At 29.5% G+C, this 14,640-nt stretch overlaps 1 protein-coding gene across 1 annotated transcript; it reads left to right on the forward strand.

The window, feature by feature from the left end:
- The first annotated feature begins 3,256 nt into the window (after window positions 1-3,256).
- LOC125836026 (uncharacterized) lies at window positions 3,257-13,614 on the forward strand. The gene is made up of 3 exons (XM_049515121.1): window positions 3,257-5,197; window positions 5,300-5,551; window positions 13,291-13,614. The coding sequence occupies exons 1-3, from the start codon at window positions 3,257-3,259 to the stop codon at window positions 13,612-13,614; spliced, it is 2,517 nt and encodes an 838-aa protein (XP_049371078.1).
- Window positions 13,615-14,640: the final 1,026 nt, after the last annotated feature.

Raw genomic sequence — 14,640 nt, forward strand, 5'->3', positions numbered from 1 at the left:
TTTGACTCATGATTACGCAGATGAACATGGACAAAGACACAAAAGAAACATGTTTGTTTTTGCAAATTTGTATTGATTAATTAGATGAATATTGCTTTTTATGTCAAACCTCTTGTGAAAGAGTCATACATAGGGTCACCAAGTGAACAATATTCTGAACATTATAGATGTTTTCCCTGTTTGCCATCACTTTTTTGTCCCCTTCACATCCTATTATAGATGTTTTCCTTGTTTGCCATCACTTTTTTGTCCCCTTCACAACCTAGTCATAGTGACTTGTCAAATTAATTGTCTTTGGTTTTTTTATTAATTGAGGATGTGCTTAAAATCGCATTCAAGCATTTTTTTTTTTGGGAAAATTATGCAAAATAACAAATTTTTAGCCTATATTATGTATTATAACTATAGTTTAAGAAAATTGTAATTCGCGGCTACATATTCCTCAATATTTTCTATTCGGTTTCTTATTGTATAAATTTAGAATTTGTATAATTCAGTCTCTGATTGTATAAATTTAAAATTTGTATAATTCGGTTCTTGATTGTATAAATGTTGAATTTGTATATGTTTACTCTAGTTGTTTGTATAATATTTATGAAAAAATCATAATAAACTACCCAGTTTGTATATTGCCAAGTGAAATATACAAATGTAGTTTTGAAAAATTCTTAAATATATAAATACATAATTATATATTCACAAGCGAAATGTACAAAGGGACAAGCGAAATATGCAAATCTCAACCTCCATTTGTATATACTTACCTTATTTGTATATTTACAAGCGAAATATGCATACCACAACCTCCCCAACAAATGGAACTATAGCTATGGAGCGCAATTACCGAAACTATAGCTATAGAGCCTTATTATGTCTATTATCTTTGCTATTTCTAAAATTTTCTTTTTTTTAAGTCAGTTATTTTTAAGCTAAAAAGACAAAAATAAATAAATAAAAAATCATAAGTCCATCCAAACAGACCTTTTTTTAAAAATGTATCTATTACAAATCATGTAGAAAAGGGGCATATGCATAGTGACGGATCCAACTATAGGTTCAATAGTTCAATGTGTTTCCGAGTCCAATTATATATATGTGTAAAAATAGACGTAAACTTACTCTTTGATTTCAATTTAGGCTCATTTGTATTTTTCTGATCATAAATAAGAACAAATCAAGAATGTATGAATACTCAAAGAAAGTGTACTTTGTCTGCTTAAGTAACAGCATTTTGTTTCAGTTTGTCCTGGACATGATTTAACTCTTCTTTTTAAAATGTTTTGGATGGTTGTATTTTTTATTTTTATTTTAGTTTATTTTTAAACCGGGGCTAAGGAAAGGAAAATGAGGGAAGGAATCGAATTCTCATCAATAAAAATACAAAGTGAGCAACTCTATCAATTTTTATTCCATGATTAACATGTGTTTCTTTTGGTTCTTTTGTGCTATCATTTTGTTGGGATGACTTATTAGTTTTCCCATATTAACCTTTGGTAATTTGTGTCCAAATAAAATGTTTATAGGTGTGATGAATATAAATCCTAGGAGGCATTGGGGAAATTGATAGTCCTCAAAATAATGTAGAGTCAAATTTTTCTTTGTTTTATTACCAGACCACTCAGCAGGACACAACATGAAGTGGACAACATCTCTGTCAATGGGCCATAAAATTTTGATCGAGAATATATGCAACAATACTAATATATGCATATTCTCCTTTTTAAAATTTTTGTTTGTTATTTCTACTTTTAATATATGGAGTTTGAAGTTAAGCTTGACACGATGTCTGAATTATATATCACGAGGCATTCAAGCAAAATGGTTGAACTTTAATCATTTTTACTTGACTATAGTCCTTTTTATTTGAAATTCATGTACATATGACTAACATTCAATCAAACATAACTCAAGTCGGACAAAAATGACTAAACTTCATTCATATATTACAGAAGTTTAAGGAAAAATGGTTGAAATGAGGCAACAATTAATGACTAAGCTCAATCATATATGTTTGAAGCTATTTCGAATTGAGTACATGTGCAAATTAAATATATTTCAAAGCGAAAGCAAATTTAACTACAAACATCAAATTCGAATATCCTTACACTTTGCCCGATGATATTTGGAAAAAAAAATTCACTGTATGATATTTGTAACAATATAGCCTCCCACCAGGGGCTAATTTATGTACTAATTTTGGGTCACCCGAACCCGTGGTCATCCGACTAAACTCGATATATTACTTCTATAATTATTAAAGAATATATTAAATTAAAACTTGTTGAACCCGTTCTCAAAATAGTTGGATGGTTCACTGGTACCACTGCAAGATTTCAACTCACAGCTCGCAGGTTCGATCCCAGGCAGCCCCAATTCGCTGCAATTTATTTTTATAAACTAAAAACACATTTTTCAATTATAAAAAAAAAAAAACTAAATTCTGAAAGTTCTAAAAGTCAAAGACTTCAAAAGTTTCATTTCCACTCACTTTTCAAGTTCCAAGTTCCAACAATATTTTTCTTCTCTCTTCAAATTTGTTTTCTATTTTCCACACAAAGAAGAAGCTTCAAGTCTCCAACTTCAAGTCAAGAATTTAGAGAAATCATCATTGTCAAAGTTTAAGGTAATTTTAGTTTATGATTTCTCTTTTTAATATACAAACTAACAAGATAAAAAAAAAATATATATGTATATATCACTTTAATTTTTGGGTTTTCATATAAAAAAATCTTGTCATTACTTATAATAGGAAATCATCAATAGCTAAAGAATTGATTATCTCAAACTTACATATTTTGCGGATGTAACTTGTAAGAAATGTGTTTCATATTATATTATCAATTTTGAAGGGTGTGATTCTTTTTTTTTAATGTGAAAGGGGTGTGATTCCCTTATTTTTTTTTAATGTGAAAGGGGTGTGATTCCCTTATTTTTTAAAATGTGAAAGGGATGTGATTCCTCTTCTTTCTATGAATATGTGATTTCGAATGCAAAAGAGGCATAAGTCCTCTTTTTATTATGAATGTGTGATTTTCTTATTGTTAAATGTGAAAGGGGTGTGATTCCTCTATTTTAGTTACATTTGCAAGGATTGTGATTCCTCTATTTTATGTGAACTTGCAAGGGTGTGATTCCCTTATTTTTTATTGTGAAAGATATGCGATTCTCTTATTTCATTTTAAATTTGCTAGTTAAATTTGTGACTAAGTTGAATAGTTATTTGAATTTGTAGGAACATTTATCCTTGAATATCTAAATGGATAAATTTTTTATTAAGAAACCACGTTCTAATAGCGGTCTATCTGTTAGTTCACATGTAGCTCCAGAAGCTCAAAGAGAGACAATTACATCTTCTTCTTCAAATGTTGATTGTATTCTTGGGGTTGGATCTCTCAAACGGGATCCCAGAGAAAGAAAACTCATCTTTGAATATGATTCTAATATTCGAGATGTTGTGAGGAGACATTATATTTTGATGGGGCCTTATCAACCAAAACTTCGTGTATATCCTAAAACAACATTTGGGACTAGTAATCGGCAATTTAATCCTGAGTGGTTTAATGCTCCAAATTCTGCTTGGTTGGAATATAGCATAGATGATGATGCTATATTTTGTTTGTGTTGTTATCTCTTCAAGAATGAATTTGAAAGTCGTGGTAATGCGGGAAAATCATTTACACAAGATGGTTTTAAGAATTGGAACCATGGTCCGGAAAGGATTCGATTGCATGTTGGTGAGGTGAATAGTATTCATAATAAATGTTTGAATAGGATGCTTGATTTTGCGAATCAACGTCAATCAATTCAATCTTCTCTTCACAAGCAAAGTGAAAAAATAAAAAGTGATTATCGAATTCGTTTAAATGCCTCAATCAATGTGGTAAGATTTCTCCTAAGAAATGGATTGCCATTTCGTGGTCATGATGAGAGTGAAGATTTCGATTACAAAGGTCTTTTTCTTGAACTTTTGAAATTTCATGGGGTTAATCGTCCGGATGTGGAAAAGGTGATATTACAACATGCTCCAAAAAATGATATGATGATTTGTTCAACAATTCAAAAAGAAATTATGGATGCTTGTACTAAAGAAACAATTAAAGCTATCATCAAAGACTTGGATGGTCATTATTTTGGAATACTAGTTGATGAGTCAAAGGACATTTCACATAAAGAGCAAATGGCACTAGTTTTACGATATGTTAACAAAAACGGAGAGTTGATAGAAAGCTTTTTGGGTATTGTTCATGTGGGTGATACATCCGCAAGATCATTGCAAAAAGTAATTTACTCTTTACTTTTGGATCACTCGTTATGCCTATCAAGACTCTGTGGACAAGGTTATGATGGAGCTAGTAATATGCAAGGAGAAAAAAATGGCCTAAAGTCTTTGATTTTGCAAGATGCTCCGTCTGCCTATCATATTCCTTGTTTTGCTCACCAATTGCAATTGACACTTGTGGCTCTTTCTAAAAAACATCCGGATGTGAAAATTTTCTTTTATGTTGTCACTAATGTTTTGAATACTATTGGGACATCTTTTAAACGCAGGGACTTACTTCGACAACACCAAGTTGAGAAGTTGGAAGAATTGCTTAAATCTGGAGAAATTCTTACCGGACAAGGATTAAATCAAGAACGTGGCCTCCAACGACCGGGTGATAGTCGTTGGGGATCCCATTTCAAAACCTTGGAAAATTTCATGATTATATTTTCTTCAATTGCTAATGTGCTTAAAGATATGAAAGAAAATTCTCCACATGATCTTGATAAACTTGCGGCAGGTAACCTTTTAGATAAAATTCAAGAATTTGAATTTATCTTTGTGTTGCATTTGATGTTCAAGATGTTGCTTCTTACAAATGAATTGAACAAAGCTTTACAAAAGAAAGATCAAGATATTGTCAATGCTATGGGATTGCTTAATCTTTCAAAGAGAAGATTACAAACAATGAGAGAGAGTGGTTTGGAGTCTTTGATGGATGAGGTTTCTTCATTTTGTGGTAAACATGATATTTTGGTTCCCGAAATGACTGAAGACTATCCAGGATCGAAGCGTAAGAAGTCCGAAATTTCATATTTACATCACTTTCGTGTGGAAGTGTTTTATGCAGTTATTGATTTGCAACTTCAGGAGCTCAATAATCGTTTTGATGTTGTGACTAGTGACTTACTCCTTGGCATGGCTAGTTTGAATCCGGTTGATTTATTTGCTAATTTTAGTAAGAGCAGAATAATGAAGTTGGCCGAATATTAAAAAAGTGAGTTTGGTGATAATGAACTTCGAGATCTCAGTTATCAGCTTGATAGTTTCATTGTCTATGCTCGAGAGTGTGATAGCAAGTTTCTCAACTTGAAGGAGATTAAAGATCTTGCTACGATGATGGCACAAACAAAATTGGATCAAACTTGGTCTCTTGTTTATTTGCTTGTAAAGTTGGCTTTGATTTTGCCTGTTGCTACGACAAGTGTGGAAAGAGCATTCTCCTCAATGAAGCTCATCAAAAATGATCTACGTAATAGCATTGGTGAAGAATTTTTGAATGGATGTTTAGTTTGTTAGATAGAGCGGAAGATATTTGAAAATGTAAGTAATGATGCTATTATAGATCGTTTTCAAAATATGAAGTCTCGTCGAGTACAATTGTAAACTGATGATATTTTTTGTGGTAATGTAATTTTTATGTATTGCTCGCTTAGTTATTGTTATTATAAAAAAATTTATCTTATCTTTAAAGCAATGGTGCACCCGTTTTATTAAAATCCTGGATTCGCCTCTGCCTCCCACCCCACACTTGCATTGCGTCGTGTTTTTATTACCACTTAAAACTTCTGGAAGAAAGTGTTTCTATTTATGGCCAGTGAGTATATATATGTCGATTAACTATGAATTTCTTTTTTCGGTGTTTATAATATATGGTCATAAAAATTTGAAATTTTATTTTTTTGAAATTTGAAAAGCATTAAAAAGTTGTTTCGTATTTTTACTCCATATTACTCTCAAAATTTTTAAAAACAACTTCAATTTGTATTTAGGACGCCAAGTTAAATTTGTAGAACAAATTGAGCAATTTATACAAAAATTTACGAACTCATTTTAACCTATATATACCGGCTAAAGATGACCGTTATAAGAAAATATGACAACTTTTCTACGACATATTATATTGATGCTCGTTCTAGGCAATAATTAACCCCATCCGATCCCTAGTGTTCTACTTTTGCTTATGGTGACTATTAAATATAATAATGAGAATGAAAAATGGAATATATTATATATAGTCAAAAAGAAAATATATGTTAATGGATTTATACAAAATCAAATCACTTGTTAATAATGTTAGTCATGTTACCATTACTCCATTAGGGTGGTCAAAAGAAACCGATCAACAGAAAAAAAATTAACAAATAATTTCGTTTGGTGTTAATCAAAATTTCTGATCATAATTAATTTGATCTGATTTTGATTTTAAAAATAAAAATAAAAATTGAAATCAAACTAAAATTGATATTGTACTCAAACTTTACAAATATTGTTATATTGTAATATGTAAGTTTTTCTTAAACTTTTTCATAATTTATCTTTCTTAACATATTTTCCTAAGTTTGAACTTACTACTTAAAAAAAAATTAAGTTTGAACTTACAATAATTTATGTTACAATGTCTTTATAGAATCATAGCCCAAATTAAACATCTACTAATTAACTCAATTAAAGGCTAAATCAAATCATACTTATTTTCATTGTCTCTCATTAATTTGATTATTATCTTGAATATTCCACTACTAAAAAATTGTCAAAAAACGACGGCCAAAAGCAACGGACTGCGTCGCTTTTTTGGTCAAAATTGACGGAAAAGCGACGCAGTCACTTCCGTCGCTTTTTAGCTCGTCGCTTTTAAGCGACGGACAACGTCGTTTTTCAAAAAGCGACGGACTCCGTCGCTAATAAAGCGACGGACTGCGTCGCTAAGAAAGCAACGGACTGCGTCGCTTTTAGAGACGGACTGCGTCTCTTTTAGCGACGGACTGAGTCGCTTTTCGACTATTTTTTTTTTGAATTTTTTTTAAAAAGCGACGGAGTCCGTCGCTTTATTTTAATTTTCATTTTTTTAAAATTTCTATAGGGCGACGCAGTCCGTCGCTTTTCTGGAAATTTATTTTTTGAAAATCCCAGAAAAACGACGGATAAAAGGACACTATCCGTCGCTTTTCTGGAAAATTTATTTTTTAAAAACCCAAAAAAGCGACGGACAAAACCACGCTATCCGTCGCTTTTCTGGGTTTTTAAAAAAATTAAAACTCAAAAAAGCGACGGACTAAACCACGCTGTCCGTCGCTTTTTCTGCAATATTTTTTACAGTAGCAGATCTCAGCTTCTGCTGCCCACGTGCAAATTCAATTCAATTCAATTCAATTCTACACTATTCAGCCCAATCAAATACACAATTATAAACAGTCTAAATAAAACATAAAATAACAAACTTAAAATAACATTCAAAAGTATTTAAATCATAAATTAAAGACTTATAAAGTCTTTTAAAATTCGTTTTAAAGTTACAAAAAGTTCATAAATGTCCAGAGATCTAAACTAGGGAGTGAGATCTACATAATCATCCTCATCACTCTCGTCGTCGGTGTCATCGGGAGCCGAAGTAGTAGGTCGGCTACCTCCATCTTTTGACCATAATGTCGATGACCAGCTACTTGTTGAGTCACTTGAATTTTTCTTTATACTTGATAAAGTAGGTTTCATCTGTCCCACCGAATGTTTAGTTATATGTCAACAATATCATATTCTTGTTTAATAAAACGAAGAGAAAACGGAAAGAGTGTAAATATATACCTTAGGATGAAAATTATGGTCCTTCAACAATGGATGGTCAAATGCACGTTGTTTGTAGAAATTTACACAATCATATATATCCCCATACTTAGTCTACAAACAAAAACTTCATGAACCAAGTAATTTGAATAACAGTAATAACACGTCTTTCACCTAATCGAGTCATTTCGGTTCAAATCCTTTGTTTAAACTATTATCTACATCAATGTAAGTAACTAGTGGGGAATAAGAATAAAATTAGTTCAAATTTATCTTCTCTTTAAACATTGAATTTTTTTTCCAAGCATCCAAAAGCAAGAACATTTTTTTCTTTTTTTACTAAAGGCAAATAAGAATTTTAACAAAATATATTTAGGAGTGAATCATGTACAACTAAAATTGTGGGATTAAAATATTTTTAAAACAAATATATGAAAGTAATTAATTATCTTAATCATAGTTAAAACTTATCTGCAATTTATTAAATCTCAACCATTAATTTAAATATATGATAATGTAGAGGGTTCACAATTTTCAAGTACAACAAAAAATTTGAAAAGGGGAAAAGAATGTAAGATCTATTTTCCAGAAACTATGTGAGGAAAAGAAGTTCCACTTCAAAATCAATATTATCAAATAAAAATAATAATGCTTCAAGAGATTTATGAGCACAATAAACTCAAAAAGAATACTACCTGAACAATTTTGATTGCTGGCTTGTTTAAGAGTTTTAGTTGTTTTTCCAACTCCACGTCTTCTGATTTGGACAAAATCCTCTCTCCTTGTTTAATTAATTTAACTTATTTAAACAACTTTAACTCTTTAACTAGTTTAGTTTTGACTTAATACAACACTAAATTCACCAACTAAACCACATTAATTAATTTAACTTATTTAAACAACTTTAACTCTTTAACTAGTTTGGTTTTGACTTAATACAACATTAAATCCACCAACTAAATCACATTAATTAATTTAACTTATTTAAACAACTTTAACTATTTAACTAGTTTAGTTTTGACTTAATACAACACTAAATCCACCAACTAAACCACATTAATTAATTTAACTTATTTAAACAACTTTAACTCTTGAACTAGTTTAGTTTTGACTTAATACAACATTAAATCCACCAACTAAATCACATTAATTAATTTAACTTATTTAAACAACTTTAACTATTTAACTAGTTTAGTTTTGACTTAATACAACACTAAATCCACCAACTAAACCACATTAATTAATTTAACTTATTTAAACAACTTTAACTATTTAACTAGTTTAGTTTTGACTTAATACAACACTAAATCCACCAACTAAACCACATTAATTAATTTAACTTATTTAAACAACTTTAACTCTTTAACTAGTTTAGTTTTGACTTAATACAACATTAAATCCACCAACTAAATCACATTAATTAATTTAACTTATTTAAACAACTTTAACTCTTAAACTAGTTTAGTTTTGACTTAATACAACATTAAATCCACCAACTAAATCACATTAATTAATTTAACTTATTTAAACAACTTTAACTCTTTAACTAGTTTAGTTTTGACTTAATTCCAACAACTAAATCCATCAACAAAACCACATTTTTTAATTTAACTTATTTCTAAATTTAAAGCTAAGTGTCAACACTAGATGGACACAAATCGATCTTGCAAGAAAATCAATTTTGTCATCAGTAGGATCAACTAGTGTTGGTACTCATGCTTAACAAATATATTATTTTTAAATTTAAAGCTAAGTGTCAACACTAGATGGACATAAATCGATCTTGCAAGAAAATCAATTTTGTCATCAATAGGATCAACTAGTGTTGGTACTCATGCTTAACAAATATATTATTTTTAAATTTAAAGCTAAGTGTCAACACTAGATGGACACAAATCGATCTTGCAAGAAAATCAATTTTGTCATCAATAGGATCAACTAGTGTTGGTACTCATGCTTAACAAATATATTATTTTTAAATTTAAAGCTAAGTGTCAACACTAGATGGACACAAATCGATCTTGCAAGAAAATCAATTTTGTCATCAATAGGATCAACTAGTGTTGGTACTCATGCTTAACAAATATATTATTTCTAAATTTAAAGCTAAGTGTCAACACTAGATGGACATAAATCGATCTTGCAAGAAAATCAATTTTGTCATCAATAGGATCAACTAGTGTTGGTACTTATGCTTAACAAACAATCGATGGACACAAAAATATTATCATAAAATTAAAGCTAAATATCAATACTAGATGGACACAAACACATTATTGAAAACAATTGTACTTGAACTTTAGAAATTTAGAAGCACCAACCTTATCTCCTACTTTGATGAAAGAAGCAATATAGTCTTGTATCAACTGTTTTAGATGTTGAGCTTCCTCAGTTGCTTAGCACGAAAAGTTCTAAAATTAGTTAAATTTCAAGTTCAAGTTCTAATTCTAAGTTCAAGTTCTAATTTCAAGTTCAAGTTCTAAGTTCTAGTCAAATTCTAAGTTCAAGTCAAATTCTAAGTTCAAGTTCAAATTCTAATTTCAAGATCAAGTTCTAAGTTCAAGTTCAATTTATAATTTCAAGTTCAAATTTTAATTCTAATTTCAAGTTCATGTTCAAATTCTAAGTTCAACTTCAATAACTAAGTTTAAGTTCAAGTTCTAGTTCATGTTCAAGTTATAAGTTTCAAATTCTAAGTTCAAGTTAAAGTTCTAATTCAATACACTAATTAACAAATTCAATACTCAAATTTCAAGTTCTAAGTTCAAGTTCAAATTCTAAGTTCAACTTCAATAACTAAGTTTAAGTTCTAATTTCAAGTTCAACTTCAAATTCTAAGTTCAAGTTCTAAGTTTAAGTTCAAGTTCCAAGTTCAAGTTCTAGTTCAAGATCAAGTTCTACTTTCAAGTTCAAATTCTAGGTTCAAGTTCAAGTTCTAATTTCAAGTTCAAGTTCTAAGTTCAAGTCAAATTCTAAGTTCAAGTTCAAATTATAATTTCAAGTTCAAGTTTTAATTCTAATTTCAAGTTCATGTTCAAATTCTAAGTTCAACTTCAATAACTAAGTTTAAGTTCAAGTTCTAGTTCATGTTCAAGTTATAAGTTTCAAATTCTAAGTTCAAGTTCAAGTTATAATTCAATACACTAGTTAACAAATTCAATACTCAAATTTCAAGTTATAAGTTCAAGTTCAATTTCTAAGTTCAATTTCAAATTCTAATTCTAAGTTCAAGTTAAAGTTCTAATTCTAAGTTCAAGTTCAAGTTCAAATTTCAACATCAAGTTCTAAGTTTAACTTCAAATTCTAAGTTCAAGTTCAAGTTCTAATTTCAAGTTCAAGTTCTAAGTTCAAGTCAAATTCTAAGTTCAAGTTCAAGTTCAAGTTCTAAGTTCAAGTTCAAGTTCAAATTCTAATTTCAAGTTCAAGTTCTAAGTTGAAGTTCAATTTATAATTTCAAGTTCAAGTTCTAATTCTTATTTCAAGTTCTAATTTCAAGTTCATGTTCAAATTCTAAGTTCAACTTCAATAACTAAGTTTAAGTTCAAGTTCTAAGTTCAAGTTCTAGTTCAAGTTCAAGTTCTAAGTTTCAAATTCTAAGTTCAAGTTAAAGTTCTAATTCAATACACTAATTAACAAATTCAATACTCAAATTTCAAGTTCTAAGTTCAAGTTCAAATTCTAAGTTCAACTTCAATAACTAAGTTTAAGTTCTAATTTCAAGTTCAACTTCAAATTCTAAGTTCAAGTTCTAAGTTTAAGTTCAAGTTCCAAGTTCAAGTTCTAGTTCAAGATCAAGTTCTACTTTCAAGTTCAAATTCTAGGTTCAAGTTCAAGTTCTAATTTCAAGTTCAAGTTCTAAGTTCAAGTCAAATTCTAAGTTCAAGTTCAAATTATAATTTCAAGTTCAAGTTTTAATTCTAATTTCAAGTTCATGTTCAAATTCTAAGTTCAACTTCAATAACTAAGTTTAAGTTCAAGTTCTAGTTCATGTTCAAGTTATAAGTTTCAAATTCTAAGTTCAAGTTCAAGTTATAATTCAATACACTAGTTAACAAATTCAATACTCAAATTTCAAGTTATAAGTTCAAGTTCAATTTCAAATTCTAATTCTAAGTTCAAGTTAAAGTTCTAATTCTAAGTTCAAGTTCAAGTTCAAATTTCAACATCAAGTTCTAAGTTTAACTTCAAATTCTAAGTTCAAGTTCAAGTTCTAATTTCAAGTTCAAGTTCTAAGTTCAAGTTCAAGTTCAAGTTCTAAGTTCAAGTTCAAGTTCAAATTCTAATTTCAAGTTCAAGTTCTAAGTTGAAGTTCAATTTATAATTTCAAGTTCAAGTTCTAATTCTTATTTCAAGTTCTAATTTCAAGTTCATGTTCAAATTCTAAGTTCAACTTCAATAACTAAGTTTAAGTTCAAGTTCTAAGTTCAAGTTCTAGTTCAAGTTCAAGTTCTAAGTTTCAAATTCTAAGTTCAAGTTAAAGTTCTAATTCAATACACTAATTAACAAATTCAATACTCAAATTTCAAGTTCTAAGTTCAAGTTCAAATTCTAAGTTCAACTTCAATAACTAAGTTTAAGTTCTAATTTCAAGTTCAACTTCAAATTCTAAGTTCAAGTTCTAAGTTTAAGTTCAAGTTCCAAGTTCAAGTTCTAGTTCAAGATCAAGTTCTAATTTCAAGTTCAAATTCTAGGTTCAAGTTCAAGTTCTAAGTTCAAGTTCTAATTTCAAGTTCAAGTTCTAAGTTCAAGTCAAATTTTAAGTTCAAGTTCAAATTCTAATTTCAAGTTCAAATTCTAATTTCAAGTTCAAGTTCTAATTCAATACACTAATTAACAAATTCAATACTCAAATTTCAAGTTCTAAGTTCAACTTCAATAACTAAGTTTAAGTTCTAATTTCAAGTTCAACTTCAAATTCTAAGTTCAATTTCTAAGTTTAAGTTTAAGTTCTAAGTTCAAGTTCAAATTCTAATTTCAAATTCAAGTTCAATATATATAATTTAGTGACAGGATGAAATCAAGGTTTACTAATAAGAGAGAATGTTGACTAAATAAGTTCAAATTGATTTAGAGATTATTGAGAATTGGAAGAAACGAACATCAATCCGATTTACCAATTTACCTACGAAATTGCTATCAAATCAACAAATACTACTAATTAAGGGCAATTGTCAATTAAGGAGAGGGCTAAATCAATTGTTAATATACACATGCCACATTAACTTATGGTCAATCAAGACTTAAACAAGTTGATTTCAACACAGAAATTCACGCACTAGTTCTACCACAAAGTTAACACATTACTTCCAACACAAAAATGAATGAAATCGGAATGACACTAAAGCATTCTAAAGAATTGCAATACCTTATTTATACAAGAATTCTAGGTAAGGAAGAACACCAATGAACAAAACAACCCACCTGTATAAAGATTTAAGGCTTAAAATAAATATTCATACCTGGGGCAGATCTGTAAAGATCCATCCCTATCAAAATGTTTCGTTTTCGTTGTCACAACATTGCTTGTTTGCTGGAGTTTGCTGATCGGGGGTGGCCTGGTCACTGCTTGTTCGCCGCCAGCTGCTGTTGTTGCTGTGACGGAGCTCGCTGGAGGAGTTGTTCTCGCCGAGAGGAGGAGAGGAAAGGGAAGAGAAGGCAGCGAGGAGAGGAGAGGGGGAACAGAGGTTTCGCCGGAGAGGGCGATGGTGTCTCGCTGTCTCGCCGGCGTCGATGGAGAAGAGAGATGGAGGAGGCGGCGGCGGCGGCTGGAGAGGGAGAGAGGAGATCATTAATTTAGGGTATTAGTTTTGATATATTAGAAGGAAGGAGATGGAATTTAATCTGGACCCTTGAATAATATAAGATGTAGGGCTGAGATTTGATCTAGGATTTAATTTAGAGATGGACGGAGGGGATTAAATCACTTGGAACCTGAAATTGAAATAAGAATAGGCCTAAATTGAAATAATCACTTGCGACTAAATTGAAATTAGAGGCTAAAATCGAAAGAAAATTGCATAGAAAGAGGGCTAGAATTGAAATAAATTGGAATAGAATGGACTATAATTTAAATAATTTAGAGGAAGAATAAGGAAATGCTATCCGATTAATAAATACTACATATTAAAATATTTTCACACATTATTAAAAACATCTAATAATTTAAAATATAAGTAAAGTAATTATTTTGAGTTTAACTATCGATAAATATTATTTTTTTAAAAGACAAAAATGCATAACACACTTAAAAAGAAATTATTATTTTTTAAAAAGAATTATTTTTTGTTAATTTTTAATTTTTTAACTAAAATTAAATGACACATGTCGATTTAAAATAAGAAGTTGCAATTGAAGAATATATATAAAAATAAATAAATCATAAAAATAGTATTTCGTGTTAAAATGGAACATAAAAAATGGAGTTCAAGGGTTAAAATGGAACAAGGCTAAGATAAAGTGCCAAAATGAAAAATGTGGACAAGTTAGAGGGGTTGTATATGTGTTTGGCCATATATATATATATAATTTAACTACACATCAACAAAAGTTTAATTTAATAAATTTAATTTATTGATCAAGTTAATTTTATAAATTTAAATTATATACCTTCTAATTATATAAATTTAATTTTATTGATCAACAAAAGTTTATCAATATCAAATTTAATATATAAATCTCCTTGAATTGATCATCGGTATTTCTTTAATTGATAATGTATTTCATATCTGAACCACTAGTATATAAGAATTGATTTGTTAAACTACTCGAGGAATATATATATAATTAATCAACGTATTTCATACTCCGATGAAGTATCA

The sequence above is a fragment of the Solanum verrucosum genome, unplaced genomic scaffold (assembly GCF_900185275.1).
Source record: "Solanum verrucosum unplaced genomic scaffold, falcon-dt-bn FXZP01000208.1, whole genome shotgun sequence".
In the NCBI taxonomy this organism is placed as follows: domain Eukaryota; kingdom Viridiplantae; phylum Streptophyta; class Magnoliopsida; order Solanales; family Solanaceae; genus Solanum; species Solanum verrucosum.

What these genes read in the sequence shown, in the direction of transcription:
- LOC125836026 (XM_049515121.1), top strand. Translation starts at nt 3,257, where the DNA reads ATGGATAAATTTTTTATTAAGAAACCACGTTCTAATAGCGGTCTATCT. An exon ending in GCATGGCTAGTTTGAATCCG is followed by an intron (nt 5,198 to 5,299) that starts GTTGATTTATTT and finishes CTCAGTTATCAG; the next exon opens with CTTGATAGTTTCATTGTCTA. An exon ending in AATTTTTGAATGGATGTTTA is followed by an intron (nt 5,552 to 13,290) that starts GTTTGTTAGATA and finishes TACCTGGGGCAG; the next exon opens with ATCTGTAAAGATCCATCCCT.